A 23,175-nucleotide genomic window follows, 5' to 3' on the forward strand; every position below is an offset into this window, starting at 1 on the left:
TAAACACTCTGACTTTCCGTTCTTCCTAAGAGGGGTATTCTAGTGTTTTGCTTACCTGGTGAAAGACAGCTTGTGAGGCAATGCTTGGCATAGTGGGCTTTCAATAAAATAGAATTTCAGCATGATAGAGGTAGGCACAGAGTCTGAAATGTCATTGGGAAGAGGTAACGAGGGCAAGTAAGGAGACAGCTTTCTCTCTCAGACCTGTACAGAAGGCAGTACCTGAAGGAAACCTTCTCCTTTTGTGAACAAGGTGCTGGTGAGCTGCCTCTGGCTTCTACACTGCATAATGTGTTGTTCTACTTTTTCCATGGCTCAATATTGGCTATTTCATTATTCAATGTTGTCCTCTGCCCACAAAAGCCAGCCCAGATAGTACATGCATTGCTCTCTGCTACCATTAGGGATACCTGTGCACCCTACTAGGCTTTATAGTGTCTCAGCTACAGTATCTAGTTGTCCTGAGGTATGGCCCCACCAAAATACTCATCCGCAAGTTGGCAATGCATGGAAGATACTATCATAGTTTGCATTGCACTAGGAGACTAATTTTTTGCAAAGATTCAAAATCAAGGTGAATTCATGCTCAGATCACTGATGCTCTAACTTCTACAGTGAGGCAAGTGTCTCATTTCCCACTCAGTTACCTGCTGGTGGCTGCAGAGTTCCTTACCTCTTTTCCAGTGATACTGGCTGCTTGCTCTTTGAATTTCCCTGCTAGCTGAGCCACTGAGGGTGATGCCGACTTGTCCACCTCTGAGTTGGTCTCTGCTGGCCTGTTCTGACAAATCGGGAACAACAAGTTATGAGCAAAGGCTGGGAAAAGCAAGCAGGCTACAGAGAAGCTTGTGTATGTGTTATAAAGTTCAAGAGTAAGCAAGGACTTAAAGCAGAGCTTCTCACATCTGGCATCAATCATCCAGTCTGAGAGCAAGAGGTTTGGGAAGACAGGACCTAGCAGCATTTTCAAATATCCGTGAAAAAAACAGTAATTCACACAGAGCCTTTCAACTCTAGCTGAAGATCCTACACTCCATATTTTTCACTGGAAGCAAACTAAGTATTTCAAGCCAAGTGTCTGTTCCCCATCTTTTGTTTGCAGTGAGCAGATGGAGTGGGGCAGGAAAGGACGTTCCCATACACCTTCTCAACCTTCCCATCCCTTTTTTACTGGCCTGGTCCCCAACGTCTTTCCTTTTCTAGTGGTTCTGCTGCGAGAAGCCATTCCCTGTCCTCAAGGCAAGCCAGCATCTGCTTGGGGATGTCCATCTGCTGTTCTGCTTTTTTGGCAGTGAAATACTCAGGCGAGTGGAGGGCAGGGAGGAAATACCAGGGCTGAGAGAAGCTTCTCCTCCCCTGGGCTAAAAACAGGCTGAGAAGCAGGATGCTTGTTGGAGACTGGATGGTGCGGCTCTTCCCACAGCACACAGCCCTGGTGTCAACCCACATTTACCTTGTTTTCTTTGCTATGTGTGTATCAAGAAATATGAGTAGAAAGCCTTGAAATCAAAGTTGCTGAAAGGAAACCTTTGTTCTTCATCTCTAATATCTCATGCCAGGGAAAACTGAAACAGAGAAACTGAGAAAAACTAACCAACAATCCTTGTTTTGTTAGAGGCAGAGTCCTCAAAGCAACAAACCAGGCTATGAACCATCAGCAAGGAACCTCATACCTCTGTTCCCTGTGCCACCGCCATGAACACATGACCGGCACCACACATCTCACCCCTCTGCCTCAATACTCTTCTGCTTCTCAGTCGGAAAGTTTCCCCAAAGGCCACTGCTAGAGGAATCACAGAATCCCAGACTGGTAGGGGTTGGAAGTGACCTCTGGAGATCATCTAGTCCAACCCCCCTGCTAAAGCAGGATCACCTAGAGCAGGTTGCACAGGATGGCATCCAGGCAGGTTTTGAATATCTCCAGAGAAGGAGACTCCACAACCTCTCTGGGCAGCCTGTCCCAGTGCTCGGTCACCCTCACAGTGAAGTTTTTCCTCATAATCAGGTGGAACTTCCTGCGTTCCAGTTTGTGCCCGTTGCCCCTTGTCCTGTTGCTGGGCACCAATGAAAAGAGTCTGGCCCCATCCTCTTGACATCCGCACTTTCCCTTTAGATATTTATAAGCATTGATGAGATCCTCTCTCAGTCTTCTCTCCTCCAGGCTGAACAGACCCAGCTCTCTCAGCCTTTCCTCATACGAGAGATGCTCCAGTCTCCTCATCATCTTTGTAGCCCTCTGCTGGACTCTCTCCAGTAGTTCCTTGTCTTTCTCAAACTGGGGAAGCCAGAACTGAACACAGTAATACATTTCTGTTTCTCCAAAGGCTCCAGCAGAGCTCTTCCTTCTCCCTTTACACCGCTCTGCCTGGGACGAAACTGCTGTCTCGTTAACACAGCCACTCCTTCAGCATCGCTGGAGGTGAAAGGCCCTTGAAATACCCATCCGGCCCACATATGGATTGTTTCCTTTGGGTCACCACGCTACAGGGACTGGAGAAATAGCTGTGGAAACTTGAAATCATATTAAAAAAGGAATTTATTTAGACTCCTAGTTTCTAGATTAAAAGCAAATTGAGGAGGTTACACTAAGGATCAGCCCACGTCATACCGTAGCTTGGAGCAATCTCTAATCTGAAATACCTGGTATGGAGCAGCATGGATAAGGCCCATTTTCACTATGGAAAAGGGTCTTTCCCTTTCTCAGAGAGCTGTAGCTCTCAATAAACGCTATCTTCCTTCTCCCAAGCCCACAAGCCCCAGTAGGTATTTACCATTCCCTGTTTCCAGGATCCTGACTACATCTCCCCTGTTAAACTTCCCATACACTTCGGACCAGCTTTCCTGCATCTAGCCACAAAAGCTGTATCAAGCTGTCTCCTCTCAGTGAACTTCTAGCACCTTCCCGCCCATCTTTTCACCCTTCATTAGAGTAATTACATGCAGGGGAAGTGGCAGCTAAGGGGAAAGGAAGAAATAGTGAGGTAAGCAGATCAGCAGGGCAACCTGCTGCACATGAAAAATGATGGCTGGGTTAAGTGGGGAGGGAGAGTGATTCCCAACTTCAGGCTGGCTCCCTGCCATGAAGGGAGGGCAGGCAGGAAAGAGGAGGGGACAAAAAATGAACCTGGGAAAGGCAGGATGGATTGGGAGATTTGGCTCTGCATACCAGCTCTCAGGATAACTGGGCATCGCTGAACAGACACCTGAACTGGGGACTCAGTTGAGGCTGAGGAGCTGCGGGTGCTCAGTGTCTGAGGTGGAAGGGTTGCCTCCCTCATAGTCCCTTTTTCTCCAAGAGCTTCTTTCACAGCCCTTTGCCTTTACTTAGAAAAGATGCTGCACTTCCTCTTGGCCTCTTTGACCTTTTGTTTTGGGGTGGTTGTGTTTTTTCTTTCCCTTTTTTTAAAGGTTTTTTTTTTTTTTTAAGTTATAGTCTGAAAATACAGCTCCCTTTCTTTGGATTTGATTAAAGCTGTAAGGCTGGAATGATTCCACATGTTTCTTGTTTTGCTGGTAGCAGGCACTAATTGCAACGGGGCTCTCGCCAGCGTGAAGTTCGCCGGCCAGGGTGCAGGAAGCAGTGAACATGCCATTCTAAGATTAGCGCAAGTAGCCCACAGGCTGAGTCCCGAAACTGCCAGCTGCAGACTCTCCAATTACGCTACGCATTTTGCAACAGGAAAAGTCCTTTCTCAGATCCTTTCTGGCAATGACACTGCTGTCCCATATCCAGCTTTTTCTACAGCTTCTTTCCCCACCCCCTCAGCTGATGTGCTAGGCTCTATGTCTTCTAGTAAAGGGAATGTGCCATACCAGGGCACTTGGGTGCAAAAAAGTTCCCTTCCTTACACTGCAAGGAGAATGCCATCCCCCTGACTTCCAGGGGCCGAATCGGCAGTCTCCCTCCCGCTGCAAGGAAGGTGGGAAGCCTCACTTTCTCACTCTCACCCCAGAACATGTACCACCCCTCAGCCTCTTCCACCTCTAAGACACACGTCTGCTCCTCTCACCCCAGAGCTCAGTGCTGGCTCTCTCCTGTCCCATGATGTTTGTGCAACCTCTCCCATTCCTGGTCATTTTTTCCATCTTGGTGACATAGCCCATCACTTTTCTGAATGAGGAGGAGGAGCAGCTCTGCTCTGGGGGGGGGGGGGGGGGTTGGCAAAAAAGATGAAATTACTCAGACATGAATTTTGCGTTCTTTGTAGCCAGCTGCTGATTCTTTTCATTAGAGAAGTGTGGTCAGCTTGCATGGGCGAAAACCAGCAAGCTAAACTGAAAGACTTACTCCATCAGTAATTTGGTGACTGCTATTCTAAGGTCTTTTACTGTTCCATAAAAATAAATGTCTAAGCATTGCATATTATGAAAAATGTCAGACAGAGCAGCAAAACAGGAATTGAATTGTACCATCAATGTAAGCATGGCACCGTCTGTAAAAGAGGAAGTGCAACTAGCAAGTTCTCTGTAAGAGGTTTCACTTTCCTCTTCCAAATAAGTTTATAAAATTGAGTAAATTTGAAAATGTTTTTCAACTCCATATTTCTTCATCTGCTTTTAAAATGGAACCTGGTCCCTTTGGCAGAACTGAAGAAGAAAGTTCTGCCTTCATTCTTGGGCTAGGTACAATCATGACAATTCAAGCTTTCCACCAAAGCCTCTCCTTCCTTTTGCTTCTGAGTCCTTGCCTCTGTTGTGAGAGCAAAACTGCCCACTGATCCCTGATTCTGTAGATTGCCTGAAGGGGGGCCACTGTTTTTAGCAGAGATCCCTGCTTCTCTGGCAGGCTGCCTGGTGGAAACACCGTTAGGTCCCCGCAGAAATGTCCCACGCCATCCCTGCTGTATCTTTACAAGGCAGCTGGGAAGCTCCCTGAGCAGAGACATCTGGATGCTGTGGCACAGTCAGCTCTGGCTAGCACAGTCCAACTTCACTGGCGATTTAATGTGCCAGAAGATGCTAGGGCTGGTAAGGCTGCCTGATACGGGAGTAATAATGTCTCACAGAGGGGTCCCTTCAGGACAGCAATGTCATTACCTTGCTCAATGATGATTGCCAATTCCGCTAGAGCCCATGGACTCACCGTGGGCAGCAGGTGAAAGAAGGTGCATGTTAGAGGCCCACAGAAAAGAGGTCACAAGACTGAAGAGTTTCTCTGTGCATCCCATTTGGGTACTCACAAAGAGCTTTTCTTGAAGATCATGGATTTGAGCTACAGGTGGGGAGTGTCACTGCAGACAATGAGTTTCTTATGAAATCAAAATTACAAAGACACCTGGGGAAAACTGGAAAGCCAGAGGTGGGTTTGGGGATGAATTTGAATGTACTGCTGGGACTGGTGCAAAACTGGCTCCGATAGCCCTCAGCTAGCAGTTTTGGTCATGATCCACCCACTTGCAGTTGAAAGCTATCTTGACTCCATCTCATGGGACTGATATCCCACCAGTTTTGTCATTGTCCGTAATACGCTACTGGAAATGCTAGTCTGAAAGGGTAACAGTGGGGGTCAGAAGCACATACTGAAGGAGAAGCTCTGGTTTGGATTCGTGCACCTGGTGCGGGTCATGAAAAGAGCAAAGGTCTATTAGCTGCCTTACAGTGGAGTGTTTTGGCTTAAGCAGCACTTAAGTACCAGCTGAATAACAGCAGAGATTTGTACTGCCCTACTCTCCTTCCCTCACTTATGAATCCTCTGACTTGTCTGCTTTTGCAGTTAGGATACTTTGTCCAGGCAGAACATCTTTTATCTGAGATGCAACCCCTTCGCAGCACTTTGCAAGGCTGGAGCATTCAGTAACTATGAACTCAGTGACTGTTACACGACTGTTGCTACTGGTCCTGTGCACTTTCCACCCCTGTTCTCATGCAGCTGCATCTAGATGTGCATCCCTCCCTTGCTTCTAAAGAGCTTCACAAGAACGATTCTCTGCTGCCAGAGAATCTCACACCAGCCCATTGTGCCGGCTGCCTTCCCATACCCTGCACTTGCACAAGCTCTGCAAAGCTCTGCAAAGCTCCCCTGTGACTCTCATGGGGTTTTTCATTGCTGCATTTACAATCTATGTCAGAAAAAGCAAATATGGCAAAAATAATGACAAATATAGTGTGTCAGAGTCAGACACAATAAGGCATCCAAGGCTCAGTGCTAGTGGCTTGCTCACAGAAACCAGATCCAGAAACAGTGATCCTCAGTACCCAGCTCTCAGCGCTGAGCCGCAAGAAGACAGTTGTCAGTATGCTAGATGAAGACAAGAGAGGGTCAGTGCTTTCAGGGTGCAGTTTCATAAGGTCCTGGTTTTGGCAGAAAGACAGCTTATATTTCCAACTGCTCATTTTCCCTTGACCTTTCTTTTCCGCCTTCCCCCCTCCCTTGCGCCAGTGTGAGTGCTGTAAACTGGATCACTGAAATGATCTGGGCTAAAAATACTTCGCTTAACTCTTTACAAGGTTATTTTTAACCCAGATCACTTCAGCAATCAAGTTCACAGCACAGCCCAACAAGCGCTTGCACTGCTGTAACAGGAGGGGATGCAGGGGTAGCAGGGGCAGATTGCAGCACAGGGGTGAGGACTTCCCTTTAGCTGCTCTGGCCAGAGACTGAGGAAATTGCACCCTTATGTGTCCTCCCATTCAGAGGGCTGATATGACAGAAAAATTATATCTTTGCATGCCTGCTGGTAAAGGCTGTTCTGTTCTGTGCACTGGTATTTTACTCTGCTATCTGTTGGCTCCTGCCTGAGACTCAGCTGAGTGTGGGGTATGAACCCAGGGAGCACCTGTGAGCCATCACAGGGAGCACACTACCAGCAGCCAAGCGATTCGGAAGAAGTTTCCATTAAGCATCCACAAAAGCCCCACAAATACTGTGGCACAGATCTCCAGAAAGTGGCTCCAAACAACAGTAGCCACACATATGGCTCAGGAGCAGGTTTTCCTCACTGCAAGGCAGAGGCAAAGCTCTACACCTGTAGGACCTGCTCAGCTAAGGAAGGGATGGGAGAGGTATCTGTGGGGAGGAAACTAAAGTAAAAATAAATCATCATCACTCTCTGCCCAGAGGCCAGCAAAAAACCACTGGGAAGCAGTGCTGTGGTGCTGCAGTTTCCTTTGAAATAAGTGTCAACCCTCATCAAGGCACTGAGTTTGAGGAGGGAATGGAGCCTCTTGCAGACCCTCTCTTCCCTCTTCCCTGCCTGACTCAGCCCTCTGAAGGCAAAGGACATGCTTTCTGCACAAAGCCTTCCCAGACTTGACACCTACCCTTCTTGTTTTTCAGTAAGGTAGCTGCAGGATTTGAGGAGCCAGCCAGTCGTAGGCCTTGTCTGCATGGGAAAGCTTATACCACGTGCACTGGGGTAACTCTCTCAGCTTGCATGGGGAACAATACAGCCTTAATCTCATAGAGGTGCCTGATTTCAGTGTAACGGAACTCATTCACAATCAGCTTGGCTGAGAAGAGCCATTCCCAAACTTGTTTCTGACACAGAAGGCAGCATTTTGGGAATGACGACGCGTTAAGCTCTAGCGGGGAACGTGCCTCCTCACAGGGCTCCCCGGGGGTGGGAGGGGGGTGAATGTCTCCTGCCCCTGCGGTGAGGTGCTGCAGCCTCTCTCCTGAAAAGACTCCCCTGGAGAGATGGGTTTTGATGGACTGGAGGTGTCCTACTCGCTTGCAGACCAAGCAAAGGAGAAATGATGATAGTACTAGTTCTTCCCATACTGTACCACCAATTTGGGGTAACTATTTCTATAGGCAAGAGCTAATCCCTTCTCCTTGCCCCATCTTTTGTTTGACGGCTGAGGCCAGCTGGAGGCAAAAGGCCATTGAATAGTCACATGGTGCATAGTTCCTGTCTATCTGGAGAGGACATGAACTTATGCTCTGGAGAATGCATCATGAATGTATCTCATTACCAGCCAAACACGCCTGCCTGTCAGACTAGTCCTACCTTTTTAAAGGACACAGTAATATTCAATAACAATGCAAAAGATAATAGTAATATGTCTGCATGAAGTGAAGTAATAAAATCTTTCCTTCAGTTAGGAGTATCCATGGATTACCTGTTCTAAAGGTAAGTGCCCTGAGAGGACACTATCCTTTTCAACCTGTAGGTTCCTTTATTGTTGGAGGAAGATAATCTAAAGAAACCTGGTATGGGTCCCTGGGTGTGAGTCTTAGGCTTAAAGCAGAGAATAGTGCAGAATGGACAAATTTAGGTTCACCTGGGCAAATCTGCCACTCTTTTTATCTTATTCAATGGCAGGAAATGGGTAACTGAATTTTCATTTTCAACCTCTTCTTACAGGCACCAGTTATTTTGGTTCTCACATTTTATAAGGTCAGATGGGCAGCTCATAAGGAACTCCTCTTCAAACGAAGTAAAAGAAAAGCTCGAGGATAGTTTTTAATTAGGATTGGACCTAAGTTACTGATGGAAAAATCTCTCTAATGTATAGTTTGTAGTTTCATTCAAAGCCATGTCTCTGCATTTCCCATTTAGATGAATCCTGGTTTGCACCTTCCTGCCAACATAACCCAAACTGATTCGTTTATCTGTGTCATGTGAGTACATCAGTGGCATCAGGATCATATTGAAAGAGGGACATTGTTCGAACTGGGAAGGGAGAGGTAAGTTAGCAGGGTAGGTTTAAAACACAAGCTCCCCCAAAGGAGCAAACTGAAAGGCAAGAGGGTGGGAAAATAACTGAAGCACAGCGTGAGAGACTGGGCAGCAAAAATCAGAAGCTGCTACCCACAATCCGAGCCTGCTCATTCTCCTTGTGATTCACAAAAGCATCAATGCAGGCTGAGCACGGCTTGCCCAGGAAGTGGGTGGGCTCACACTTGCCTTGGCCCTTTTTTTACATCCCTAGAAGGAAATCTCATGATGCTTGTTCCGACTGGAGCTCAGCAGCGCGCTGGGCCCCTGGCTGAAGAAGCATCACATCCCAAGATGTAAGCCCTGAATAAACAAACCTCTTCTTGCTACACTGACCCCTCTCCATCCCAGTGAAGCATCTTTCTTCCCATCTCTCTCTTTACCCTTCTTAACAAATCAGTCTTGCTGGAGACCTTCCAGCTCTCTGTTTTAGGACAGATTTATGTGGGTTATTTATTCACTTGGCCTCTTATCTGGCAATGAAGCTGCTCCTTGTCTGGTTTTGGTAAATTTTAATTATTGGCAGAAGCCCCAGCTAAAAATGGCTGCAGCTGTGGCTCTGTGATACCTTATAGCCAGTCCTGTCCATCATTGTGTCAGTGTAGCCTGTAGCACGCTGAGATGCAAGGCCAAGGGTCCTACCTGCATTTCCTACCATTCGCTATAGAAGAAGAGTGATGGTTACTGTGCTGTGCTCCACCAGAGCAAAAGCTACCATGTGAGCCACTTCTGCACCTACCTCTGGTGGGGCTAGGCTAGCTCTGCGAACTTTGCCTATCAGAGCTTTATCACAGTTACTTTCCAGGACAGGACAAGACCAGAATACCTTGCAGATCTTTCAGGTGTATCCTAAATGCTGGAAAAGAAATAATAGTATTTTTCTACTTCTCTCTTTCTGTTGTGTTTTCTTTGATCAGCCTTTACCAGGAGCTAAACACCTCCATTTCACATCCCAGATGAGAACTTTGTGAGCTTTAAGAATGGCAGCATGCACAGAGTCTTCATCCTTTTCCTCCAAGCTGCCATCAGATGGCTGTGCAAAGAGGAATCACTGGCCTCAAACTGCAGGGGTGAAACACTACAGAAAGCTGATGGCTGTTGCTGGCTGGGATTGGCATTTTAAAGGTTGTGCAAACAGGCTTCTAGTTTGACTTGCAATAAAAGGAATTAGTGGTAAGCCTCTGTCTGTCTCACATGAGAGCGTGCACAACTGTGCAGAACCATTGTACTTCCAAGATCAAGCTTCTTCTACACTAAGGTCAAGGCTCAGTCAGTGTAGAGTGGCTTCCACGTCTGGTTGATGTCACATGCAACAGATTCAGTCTTCAATCTTGCGGCTCCAGGGAAGGCAACCTGCAGCCTGTGGGAATATATTGTGAATGCTGGAGTTTGGGCTCCAGATTTCTGAACACTCTGTGAACACAATGGGACCTCAGATTAGGTTTGGCATCAGTCTGAGCTCCTGGGCCCCAAAGATGGGCTTAAGGCTCCTCTGACTCAGGCCCACATCTCTTCTGCACATATCTCTATGTAGCTGTAGATTCCGGTTTCCTTCAGACAAGGGAGTGCTTACTGACTGAGAAATGTAAAAAAAAAAAAGTCGAAAAATACTAGACACAGAAGTTTTGGAAACAGGCAGGAGAAGGGAAGGACTCCTGATTACACATGCTACCTTCAAGGCAGTCAGTATTGTTAGAGATCGGTGACGTCTAGCAGCTTTCATCAGTTTTAGTCTTAATGAAAACAGGAGCTCTCACAGCAGCCCTAAGAAAGAATTGTAAAGTACTACTGAAATGCATGTCAAGATGTCAGGTCTCCTCTTAAAACTCTTTGTAACATTTTTGGTGGAGAGCAAGCTTCTTGCCTGAGTGTAAATCACTGCTGGCCTGTCTCTTGAAGTCTGAGAATAAGTTACCAGCCACAAGAACAACTCTGAGAAGTACAACGTCCCTCCTCAGAAGGGGTACCCAGGTCAACTCTTAGCCCACCACAGATGAATAAACACAGCAAAGCTATTGCATAGCTATAATGAGGGTGATGAAGAGGAAGGAGCTCTGACTATAACACAGGGCAGGACAGTATGAGGAATACGGACTTCAAAGGAGGGTTGCATGTTTGTTTGTTTATAGGAGAAAGGGCTGGAAAATCCTGCTTTACATAAAATATGTAAAAATATGCAAAATTTCCCTGTGGCTGGGAAGAGTTTCCTTCAGGGCAACATTTTTCTCAAGGCTTGCAGTGGCCTGGTCTTGATTTTCTCCTTCTGAGAGTTCCCTCGTAAACTGCTGCCATCTTGGCACTCAGGGTCAAGCCCTGCCCAAATGGTAATGTGAGGATATTCCAGCTCAGCAATGATAAGCAACTTTCATCCAGAAGAGAGCAAACAGCTCCCAAATACAGTGCAGTAGTTTCAAAACATACAGGGACTCAGACCTGCCAAATTTAAAGGCTCACAAAAGCAAGATTCAGAAATTGGGTGAAGGTGGGAGATATCTTGTAGCCAGAAACTAGTAAAGGGACAGATGCTTTTCAAAGGCAGGGGCACTGTGTTAAATTTGTCCACAATACTGTAGAGAAATGGTTCATGTATTCCCTCCCTTGCCTACTAAAAGAGGGGAAACTCATGCTGGTTTTCCATCTTTCAGGGGTTTGAGCTACTCATGACTACATGGAAAGAGGCCTGGGTAGTTACCACAGTGGCTGGCGTGAGGCTTTTCTCAAGAAAGCTTTGCTGCCTGTCTGGATCAGAAGCTTGCTCAGGGTCCTTCTCTGGTACTTCCCTCCAAGTAACCTCGGGACTGCCTAGAGCTCCTGAATATCAAGGCAAATGGTTATTGTGAATAAAAACCCACCCTAATCATACTGGGCAACAGGGACCACTGTGTGGTGGCTGGAGTTAGGCGGTGTGGTTTAAGTGCATCACAAGTGCAGGTGCATCTCCATCACCCCCAGCAATACCTCTGGGGCTGGCTGCCCCTGTCAGTAGAACCAGCTGGTGCTGGGCGGGAGGAGATGGGCAGCAGAGAGCAGCCACCGCCAGACATGCAGGCGAGGAGCTGTGTCCTTCCACAGCAGAGTTATGGAAAACATCGGTAGACATCAGGAATTAGAAGTGGTGAATACACTATCTGCTTTCTGTTTCAGAGAGTGACTACAATGAAAATAAAATGAGATAATAATTATTTTAACCTCTCCTCTGAGAAGTCCCTCCCTTTGCTGTTGATGCATTTCTGCTAGCACAGTGGGTGCAATGCTCATGTTACATAGCTTCATTTTTCTTGACGGACAGTCGGCACCAATGCCGGCTTTCTCCACATCTTCCAAAAGACATCTCTTCTTATCAGAGTAAGTGCATGAAGTCTCAGTTTAGCTTGATTAGATGGGACTGCTGTTGCTTTCCTCACAGCCTCCTGAGCCCAAAGTGGAGAAGGCAGCCTCCTGTTTGCCATGGTGCAGTTTGTTAGTAACATGTCCTAACATCAACAGTCCAGTCTGGAAAGGCCCTTATATAGGAAGGGTATGCCAGCCACCTCACACTAGTCTTGAGGCTGGATTTATGGTAAGTTGTTCTTTTCTTCGTGCCATGGTATGTAGCTCTCGGGAGTGCCTGGCCTGTGCTTGCTAAGCACAGCCTGATGAGATTAGCAAAACCAGCAAATACGACTGTCAAAGGTACAAGTGAGATCTGGAGTCTCCCTTTTAGTAATGACAATATTTGGCAATTGCCTAGGGCCCACATGTTCCCAACACTGCACGGGATGATTCATTACAGCAGCATTACCTCAAACCTTCACAGTTAGGGGCCTCTGCTGTGCATTTTAATGCATATGTAGCCACTGCTGCATACCCCACAGAACCTGTCCCAAGGGAAGTCAGGAGAACACTCAGACCACCAGGCAGGTGCGTGTGTTCCCCTCTCCCCTGGGAACCTTAAATTCTTTGCTACATGTTGGCACAGCTTTAACAGGCAGGCTGGCAAGTGCTTGCCCTAGCGTTGCCCTAAAACTCATCTCTTTCTAGACAGACCAAAGAGTTTGTAGCCCACACCCCCCCAAGAACAGAACGGAGCCCAGGCCATTCGCTTCCTGAGCAAGTGTCTTATCGCGTCTGTCAAAGGCTGCCAAGAGTGGTTTGATCAAGTGCCATCATTACCAAAAGAGGCAGCAAACTGCAACACCTGGTCTCTGCCGGGCAGCGTGCCTGTGCAGGGGCAGCACATATGTAACCTCAGCCCATCTCCTGTGGAGACACGAGCAGCTCTTGGCTCTGCTGTGCCCTGTGCAGGATAAGGCATCTGGCTGTCCAGCCGCAACTTGCACCTCAAGGAGGTGGCAGACCATTTAAAATGTAAATCAATTATTTTGTGTGTATGTATAGCGTTTTGGGAGTCCTCAACTGAGGTGATTGCAGAAACGTCCAGCAACACATGGGTGTCACTGTTTCGTTTTCTGTGAGAAGTGCTTTTTGTGAGAGGCCTGGCCCTGTTTGCTTGTGTTCACCATGCTCAGAGTATTCTCCTGGGGAAAGGAGTGGAGAGGAGAGATGAGTATGTGGGGCAGGGGGAATGTAACAGGGAAATGCCTAATTTCTAATGCCAGATTGGTCTGGGCAGAGACCACCCATGGACAGCTCAGGCGGGGCAATCCCAGGCTCGTAAATAAGCAGTACCCCAGGCACTGGTTGAACTTTAATGTCAAGCAGGCAGGTGGTTAATGAAGTGAAGGAACCTGCTGAATCAGGCAATGGTTGCAAGGGTTTTTTCCAGCCTGAAGATGCATATTAGAGTGTTTCAGTTCTCCAATAGTCCTGTTGTTGATCTAGGACACAATAACTTCCCCTCAGCTACTCAAAATCCAGGACAGAATTTTAGTCTGGGGCTTTCCAAGTTCCACCTTGACGGTTGGTCCTCTGGCACAATGGTTCTCCAGAACACATGTGTCTGAGGATGGCTACACTGCGATACAGAGCAGCCTAAAGATACCTGTAGTAAGGGGTCTGAGCCCCACAGTCAGTGTTGTGTGACTTCTCATAGTGGCATCAAACTGAATGCATTTGTTTGGTGCTGTGCTCATACCAAAGGGACCGTTAGCCCAGTCACATCTCTGCATGAACATGCACCCGGATCAGGTATCTGCATTTAACCTCTGTATTTCTGAGAAGTAGCCATCTGGATTTTGTGTGGCACAAGGTACTTTGGGCACATATTAACTGAAATGCCCTGTTGCCACAAAACTCTTCCTAAGGAAGTCTAGCACCCATGAAGGACTGATTCCCTCCCAGTGAACTCTTTTGAATGGTACTTCAGTTTGGTTTCTAAAGACTTTTAAAAATTTTATAATATCCAGCATGATTATAAGGGTGTCTTAAAGACACTTTGCTAGTGAAACAATCGATTTCACATCTTGGTCACATGCATCCTCTGTTTGTTCAGTTTACCCTTCCTGCCTGCAGCTGCAGGGCTCTACCCTAACCATTGTCTACACACAGTAACCTGCGCAGGCTCAGCAAGCAGAGTCAGACAACGGTTTCCCTAGACCACTAAGTCAACAGAGTAAGAGGAAGGAGAAGCTCAAAGATGTTGAAAGTAGTAACGATAGAACAACTGAAATGAGATTTAGTGCCAGAAGACAGAATATTCAAGAGGAAAGGCCCAAAAGGTACTTGAAGGGCAAAGCGGCTCCTATTGCAGTGAGAATTGGAGGCTGGGATGAGAGGTAGGAAGGTGAAATAAAAGGCTGTTAAGTGCCAGTGAGACCTGAGGCTGCAGGGGAGAGAAGCTGTGCCACATACAGTAAGAAGAAATGGTGATCATCAAGATCTCTAGGTTTTTAAGACACGCGACAACATTTGCTTGCAGACAGTGAGGAGGAAAAAGTAGCAGGGCTAGGTGGGGAGGTAAAAATCTACATTGCCAGCCAGGCCAGTTGCCTATGGACAAGGTGAGTGGCTTGGCTGAGAATGCAGGGAAAACAGATAAGCCTCCAATCAATTCACAGAGAAATGGCCTCAGCCTTTCCTGTAAAAGGGCCATGCGTATGTAATTGCCTCATTACAAGCCTGACACAGCTGCTCGTAGACAGGCCAAGCAGCCAACATGGAAATAATTTCAGGCAGCAGGAAAAGGCTTGTGGATAAAGTTGATATCTGGCTGAATGCGGTCATACCCAGGCACACAAGTGGAGAAACAATGAAAGGCACAGAGGCTGTGCCTGCTCAAGCAGTACGGCAGCCTTTCTCCAGAGAGGCTCCTTGCAAGAGGGGTTTTTCTGTCACCTGCAACAGTGCAACTTCAAAAACTCATCCGTGCTGGGTTTTAAGCCCAGACATACCACACAGGGTTCTCCCTTTTTGAGTTTTTTGGTTGCGCTAGTGTCTCCATTCAAGACTTACTGTGCCATGATGAGGGCAAGATATGTGTTTTTAGAGGAGGCTGAGATATTTCAGATTCTACAGCTTCAAGACAAGAAAGAATACAGCGAGGTTCAGAAGTTGATGGTTTACTATCTGGCTACTATAGGTGGTAATGTATTTCAAACCATCTAACTACTACCCGATGGTACCCTGTACACTGCAAACTGGAGCTAAGCCATCAGTAACCTTAAGCACTGAGATACAAAGATGTGACTAGTTTAACAAAGATCTCTGCAATTACTAAGTTTGACTACACCAGAAGGCTAGGTTAATGTGTCTCCTCCCTTTATGATGTCCTGGGAACTCAATGTCCTGCCATTTCCTTTGAGTTTTAAAAATATTGAGTGTATTTATCTGGAACAAACAGTTTCAAAAAATTACTTTTTTTTCTCATTATAATGAGCATTTGGCCTCAAAAGAACAATTCCGATGTTGCAGAGCTCTTCCCTTGCTCCAAGTGAACACCAGTGACACATTTGCAGTCTTTTTCCATCAAGTTTACAATAACTCTAAGTGTTTTGGGGGAAATACTTTGTGACTCTAAAACATGAGTGCTTCCAGTGAGACAGAATCCTGCAGTAGATACACTGAGTGTTCCTATTACCTGAGATCATGAAAATTTTGATTAGGATGCTGAAAACAAGGTTCCTTCCTCTGAAATGCCCTGTCAAATACAGCCCTCAGCTCCTCTCTCAGAGAAGGCCACAATGAAGGAGGCTAGTGGGCAGCAGGATTTCAGTATCATCTGAAAGCCAATGCACCACTTTCCTAAATGATTGAAGATCCCCACTCCCTTTCAAGCAGCACCACTTTTCATTTCTCCAGACTTAATCTTCATTAGATGAACACCTACAGAGTGTTCAGCTTAGTTCAGGAAGACCTCTGGCTTTTCTGGTGTGTCAGGCAGGGTATATAGTCCTGTCATTAACTCCTTCTCTCCATCTGATGAGAGCCCTCTAGCAATAAATGCTGCCTGAAAACTTGGTTGGTACAACCAGACATGAGCTACTGCAGATATCTAAAATACAGCTAATTATGTGAAAGGCATGTCGGGGAAAGAAAGGAGTTATTTCTCAGAAATTATTCTTTGAATAGGTAAGTCACTGAGGTTGTGTTGTTTTAGGAAGCCACAGACACCCCAGATGTGGAATAGCTCCTTTGGAGCCAAGGACTGATCTCTACCCCTGGCAGAGTGATGCTGATGTCTTAATCTACAGCTGACAACAGCTGTTACCAAGACGGCGGCCTGGCTGGACTGGAGCGTATTGCTTCCCATGTGTCTTTAGCAGCTTCTGCAACCAGTATCTGGGATTTGTCCTTGAGATACTCACACGACTGGCAACTGCCTCCATGGGTGGATGGGTGAGATGGCAGTACTGAAGAGCAGTGATGGCCACTGTGAGATGTAGCCGCTTACCTAATGCGCTGTTTGCACCAGCTGCTTGTCCAGAGCTGTGTTCCTGGCCGGGGTTTTCCCCAGGATCCTTCTCAGCTTCCCAATGTTTCCCTCTCAGACGTCTGTTTTTCTTAATGGTCTGGGAACTGTACACAGCCTGTCAACTTTCCCCAAATTAATTGGTGCCTCTCTGTGTGTGCTTCCAGGCCTTGTTCTGGGGAGCTCTCACTGCTCTAGAAGGAGTGAGGGGTGAGCTAATGGAGGAACAACCAGCAGAACCTCCCAGGCTGCCCGCAGGGAGAGGGCAAGTAATGCAGTCTGTGGGGCAAGTGCATCCAATCTCATGTGAGCCATCTCCTTGACTAAGGCACAGGGGAGAAAGATGGCCTGGAAGGCTGGGCATGCATCCGTGTTGCGAGTGGGGAATAAAGTGCATGAACCATGGTTATCATCTGATACAGGCCTCTGAGATGAGCAGCTTCCTGTTGGTTAAAATGTGCCTTGCAGAAAATAATTATTTTAAACTACCCAAATGATAGTGTTGCTTTAAGTGACCTGCATAGCTCTGTAGCTGTAGACACGATGTGAGGCTGCACCCCGCTCTCACCTACACACATGGAGATGCTTGGGCAGCTGCTATGAAGGAAGCAGCTGAGCGAATGGAACAGCCCCTGCAGTAGGAAATGGCTTAGCCCAATGAATCCCCATTTAACTACTCTTCACTTTAGCTTCTCCCTTTCTTGCCCCAGGTGGGGTGAGGAAAAAAGCCCCGCTTTTTGCAGAGGTCTGAAATAAGATGGACTTCAACAGGAGGAGGCTCAGATGCAAGATGCTTCAGATTAGATGAGGAAGGGACTGCTCTTGGACTGACAGTGGTTAAAGACGATGAACTTTAAGCATGTGCAGTCTGTGTTAATTATCTAATCTGAAGCTGTTCAGAAGGTCAAATTAGAAACTGAAGTCACTGAACTGTCAAGGAAGGGACACAGAGCATGTGAGAAGCAGGAGCAATTAAAAATACTTTGGTTAAATGCTTTAAGCAGCCTGTGATACCTCCCCATTTAAACTCAACACTAGAGACAGTCTAGTTGTGGCAGCACAGGGATTCAACTCCTCTTAATTTATCATGCTGGGAACAGAAAATCAGAAGGGTAAATGAGCCTCCACAGAGCTCCCAACTGCTCCAGCTTCCAGGACTCATCAGTCAAGACTGTTCTATCTTTGTAACACTTTGCTATTAAATTAGGTCTACACTGGATACAGGCAGGTCAGAGGAGGAGGTTCATATTTATCTGAGCCAGGAATTTAGTCTAAAAAGATAGGCAGATATGGAGTGGAGGAAAGTGATAGTAAGCACTCAGCTAGAAGGCAGCTTGAGGTGTGAATGCTAAGCTATATCCACAGAGATGTCATTCTAGCTGGACCCTGGAGGGCTCAGCAGCCCCAGCAGCACTGAGGATCCGGGTCCGCGAAGCTGCTTTCTCAGCAGCTGCCCTCCCTTCGGCTCCGTCCGGAGTCTCCATTTTGCGAGACCCCTGAAAATCAGGCCCTACACTGGGTAAATGGATCCCGGCAGCTGTAATTTGCTGTTGTGTTTGAAAATGCCTACCTGAATTTTCATCCCAGTCTGATTCAGCTCTAATGACACATTAGAAATTTAGTGATTTCCACAGGTAAATAATTCTACTATATACCCTAAGGAAAACGCACACGAGCAATTCCTGAGCTGCAGCTTAGCCTTTGACATTGATTTTTTCCTATGATCTGAGAAATATAATTATCCCTGTTTCTGAGTTAACCTGCTTATAAAATTCTCCCAACAACTCTGTAAAGGAGAAACCCAATGTTTGCAAGAGCTTTGAAACACCCTGCCTACATCAATGCTCCATTTATTTTTCCCGATGGCTGATTTAAACTCTTACATGTCCCTTCTGTGGCAAGAAGGGGTCTAAGTGCCTTCAACCTCAGACACAGGCTCTTCAGGTTAAAGCCGGCAACCGCAACCAGGTGTCCAGGAAGAACGGGCTCAGTGCCTGCACACCACTTGCTCAGCGAGTAAATCAGCACTAGGAAGCTCTGGCCAGCATGTCACCAAATTCATGGACATTAAGATGAAAAGTGTTGAGAAGAAAAAACTCTATTCAACTTACAAGAGAATGATCCAGCAATTTTTGAGTTGCAGGGCAGGGGGAGAAGAAATAAAATGTGACAGTTTCATTACTTGATAGCTTTTCTTTCCCACAGGCTACAAAAAGAAAAGGCTTCCAGCTTTGGCCTTTGAGAATCCACAGACTAAACTGGCACCCGCTACAAAGGCTCAAAGAGCTGCTGTAGGTGATGCAGGCTTCAGTTTGCAGATCAGAGTGTGAAGCTGCTGCGGAGGATGGACCCTGTAAGACTGGACGTTGAGCACCACACTTCTGAGCCAAGCCCTGCAGGACCTGGCATGGGGAGCATCACTGGTGGGTCACCCACATCAGGCACTCGAGGTCAGAACTGGAGTGGTGTGAGATGTCAGTGCCCAGGGCAGGGGACTGGGCTGGAGGAGCAAAGTGAAGGAAGGTGAGTCCTGAGCTCAGTGCATAAAAAGGAGCAGGAGAAGAGGGGCCGAGAAGAAGTCCCAGGGTGGCTGTGGGCAAAGGCTTCTTGAGCTGTACAGAGCAGGACTTGACATTACATGAGATTATAAATCCCGATATGAGTGGAAAAGACAACGTTGCACTGAGCTGGGAGATGAAAAAGGAGGTGCTAAGACTGTCTCCTTTCTGTATGGGTCACCTGTCTGACTTGTTACCTGTACGTCTCCTGGCACCTCATGCTCCAGTGTATTCAGCAATCCATCCCTTTTCTTCCACTCTGTCCTCCTTACAGGCACCTGCTGTCTAGAGGACTGGTGTGCATGCCTGTATTTGTTTGCCTTGACAGCCCCTCTGCCTCTAACTGGGAACGAATACCTTGAAACTGGGAATGAAACCACTGGGTTTTCATGGAGGGACAGCGTTGACAACACTGTGCACTTTGTAAAGACTAAGTGGGAAACCAGATTATATTGTGCACATTTCACAAGTTAAACACGCTCGCTGCAGGACCCAAGGGGTGAAATTCCTAGGAAACCTGGCACACAGGCTCAAGTGTGTGTATATGAAAAGGGAGGAATTAAATGGACCTGTTTCATCTGAACTTACATCAGGGGAACATGGCACTCAGCAGAAAGGTATTTCAAGATGATTGACTTGCATAACCCACAATTGCAGTCACAGTACACAGTTTTAAAGGATAAAGAATACCAAGAAAATCAGTTTTGTGTTTTACTCAGGGAATAAAAGAACAGTTCCCAGACTCTTGCAGATATGATGGCAGTTTATTTTCACCTAAGTTTCCCAGAGGCAGAAGTTTGCAGGGCTTGAACAATGTGGTGTAGCAGGAAGGAATCATAAACCCTTTTGGGGCCTGAGGCTGAAGAGTGGCTAGGTTCTGCTAGCAGCTCCACACATGGAAGGACTGCAGAAGGAGTATAGTCCTGCCTCTCTGGTGGGCCCATCAATACTATTGCTTGAATGCAATAGAAGATCACTCCTGCCATTATCTTTCTAATGCTCTGTCCAGTCTATTTTTGAATCTCTCACAGGAAAGAGGTTTCCACTACATTTGGTTTCCACTACACTGTTCCAAACCCTGCCAGACCTCACTGCTGGAAGTCCTTCCTGCTATTTGGTGAGATGTACATCTTCCCTTTAATTGGATCCCATTATTCCTAGGTGTACTGCTTTTACGATGCACTAACTAATTCTGTTTTCTCTGTGTTAAAAGTTTTAGACTACTGTCCTCTCTCTCACTGCAAAGCCACACTGACTTGTTTAACTCCATTCTTCTGAGTCAGCTTTCCCTCGCCTTTGCATTTTTGTGTCTTTCTCTGAACAAGTTGTTGGTCTGCATCCTTTAGATAGCAAGGCTTTCCAAACTGCATGCATTAATTCTCTGTGCTTGAAAAGCTGTGATCTATATGAGCGATATATTTCTTGCCTTAAGAAGCAGCATGTAGCTTGGTTCAGTGATAGAGCATGAGGAAAAGGTATTACATATTATGAAGTACTTCAAGATGCTCAGAAAAGCACCGCTGCATGCCATAGCTACCAACTTGTACAAAAGCACAATTTGAGCTGCCGTTCGATCATGCCGAGAGCATGTATTTGAGAAGCCTGAGATGAACAGTGGCTTTGTTGAAGCTGGCAGTGGTAAATCAATATCCTCTGCAGACTGGCCACTAGTCATCCATGCTGACCAAAACACTGTGTGCATCTCATTACAAAGGGCAAACAGGTTTATTTGCATAAGGACACTTGAATGCAAAAACAAGCTTACCGCCTTGCTGCCTGTTGTGTGGGGGTTTTGAGCTCTTTTAAAATTTTATGCTGAAGAACAAAAGAAAAAGGGCATGCATCTATACCAGCTGCCAATCTGGCAAGTGAGGTCTGGGGCTTTGTTTTTAGCAAATGATGTGCTCATATCTGGCAAGAATTTGGTCTGATGTCTTTTTTTTCTTTCTAACAGGTGAAAACTTCATTTGGCACTAATGGGGCAGATAAGCTTCATCCTTGTCAGTACATTACCAGGACCCATATACTGGCGATAGGATATCTTTATAGATATGCCTCAGACTTGATGTTAATATAAAAGCATTTCTGGCATAAGACTCATAGCTGGATATACTGTGGCTTGGATGAAGTGAGACTTAAATCCATGCCTGCGTGAGACTCCATAAGAACCAAGTGCCCCATGCCCCATGCGAAGCAACTGTGCAGTGAGTGTGTAATAGTAACTTCCCCTTACGCAACAGATCTCCTGCCTCTAGAACAAATTCATCCTTATGCGTGCCATGTTGCAAACTGCTAAAGGCATACAATCGTCTGTAAGTCGCCAAGACAGGCTGTGCCTCTGCAGTATTACAGCACCTACAGGCAGCAAGAAGGCTTCACCAGTAAAATAGACAGGTCCTCCAAAGAGGTTCTTTTGCTTCTGGGTACAGCTGCCATCTCAGATCCCAACCTCAGGCTTCAGAGTTGGTGTTTTAGGAAAAGGAGCATCCACCTCTCAACAACTGTTAACCAATTACTTGGAAACAGGAAAACCACCCCTAGTTTGTATGGGCTCGGTCATTTCCATGACGAAAACCAGCAGTTTCCTAGCAGCACCTATTGATAAAGCAGTGCTGACATTTTCCCCTGTTCTTCAGATAAGCAGCTCCTGGGAATGTATGAGAGAAGGTATGCATAATATGCTGCTCAACAGTAACATGCCCTGCCAATTAGACTGTGGAATACAAGAAAGAAAGCTTTCCAAAATGCTATCACCGTGACCTGGAATGCTCAGACACCCAAAGGTTAAAATGGGGAGTGAGGGAGAGGAGGAGTTCAGAAGAATCATCCCTTCTCCAGTGACACAGGAAAAGCTTTAATTCAGCAAACCATTTACTCTGGGGTCTCTGCTAGGTACAAGTAAGGGTCACAGCACTGCCCATGGGGTTTGGTTTTGTTCCTGTCTGTCCTTCAAGAGCGGGGCTTCATCCAGTTGCTGGGATGTGGAAGTCTGGCAAACCTGATCCTTTCCAGGATCCTCTGCTGCAGACATGCTATTTACCGTCAGGCAGATCCTAAATCTGCCCCAGACCTGAGGAGTAAAATGGGGTCATATGGTACCTCTCCTAGCATATTTAAATACTCTTCTCTTTATCTACACAGACACTCTGTGTGAATGTGTCATTTTGATGAGTTTGGGAGGAAACACTGAAAACAAGTGTATTTGAGGTTAAAATGTTCTGTTAAGAAAAAAGAAGAGTGGAAAAGGAATGTTTCAGCTTTCGGAATGAAAGCCAAGCAGCAGAGCTTCCTGAGAAAGGGAAATTGTTTCCTGGCAGAGCTAACTGTGGCATAATGCCTCTACTTAATCTTGGCTTCACAGCTGCAAGGGTGGGCAGAGACCTCGCTCAGCCCAGCTCACCTCTGCGTGGCTTACTGTCCTGCTGCTCTGAGGACCATAATGGTTACAAATTTCAGCCCCCTCATCTGCACAGTGCCAAGTACCCTTTCTCCATCCCCTCCACTTCAGTCCTCTTGGGTAACAGGTGACATACCCTCTGTGCAGTTTTCCGAGGGAGAGGGTAAGTGCCTCTGCTAAAAGATAGCTGCCCTGTAGTTTGGGCAAGGGCATCATTCCCCGTGGCTCCTGGAAGGATGCAGCACTTGGGATACTAGACCGTGCTAGTCGTGATGTCTGGCTGACCACAGCCAGTGGTGGCTTCTGGCCTCGCCTGTTGAGGGAAAGGACATGTTTGAACCCTTAGAGGTTTCTGCAGACTCTTGCTGAGATGGGAAACGGAGGACTCAGAGGAATTTTCTCCACGCTGCTCTGCTGCTCGCTAGAGGAGCAGGGCTGGACTCAGGGTAACCTCACCTGACATAGGATGAGGCTTTACGGAAAAGAGCAGTGGCCCCATCACTCCCCAAATGTCCCAGATGAGGATATTGTTGTGTAGGGCCTGGGACGGGAGCCATGTCCAATAGGTTGCCCAGAAGGGAAGTGGCAAAGTGAGCAGAGAACTGCTCTCGGCCCTGGAAAAGCTTTCCCTCTCCTGAGCCGGTGTAGCAACAGGCAAAATGAAGATCTAGTTAGCTGCAGAAAAGAGACATGGGAATGGAGATGTCACAGAAA

At 46.7% G+C, this 23,175-nt stretch overlaps 1 protein-coding gene across 2 annotated transcripts in view; it reads right to left on the minus strand.

The window, feature by feature from the left end:
* The window catches only part of RCSD1 (RCSD domain containing 1), a 35,785-nt gene that overhangs the window by 9,363 nt on the left and 3,247 nt on the right, over positions 1-23,175 (minus strand). For both annotated transcript variants that reach the window (XM_054805090.1, XM_054805097.1), the window contains exon 2: positions 674-781. In XM_054805090.1, the coding sequence (XP_054661065.1) occupies positions 674-781 (108 nt within the window). The remainder of the gene's footprint in view (positions 1-673; positions 782-23,175) is intronic.

Source organism: Grus americana, chromosome 1 (assembly GCF_028858705.1).
Source record: "Grus americana isolate bGruAme1 chromosome 1, bGruAme1.mat, whole genome shotgun sequence".
NCBI lineage: Eukaryota > Metazoa > Chordata > Aves > Gruiformes > Gruidae > Grus > Grus americana.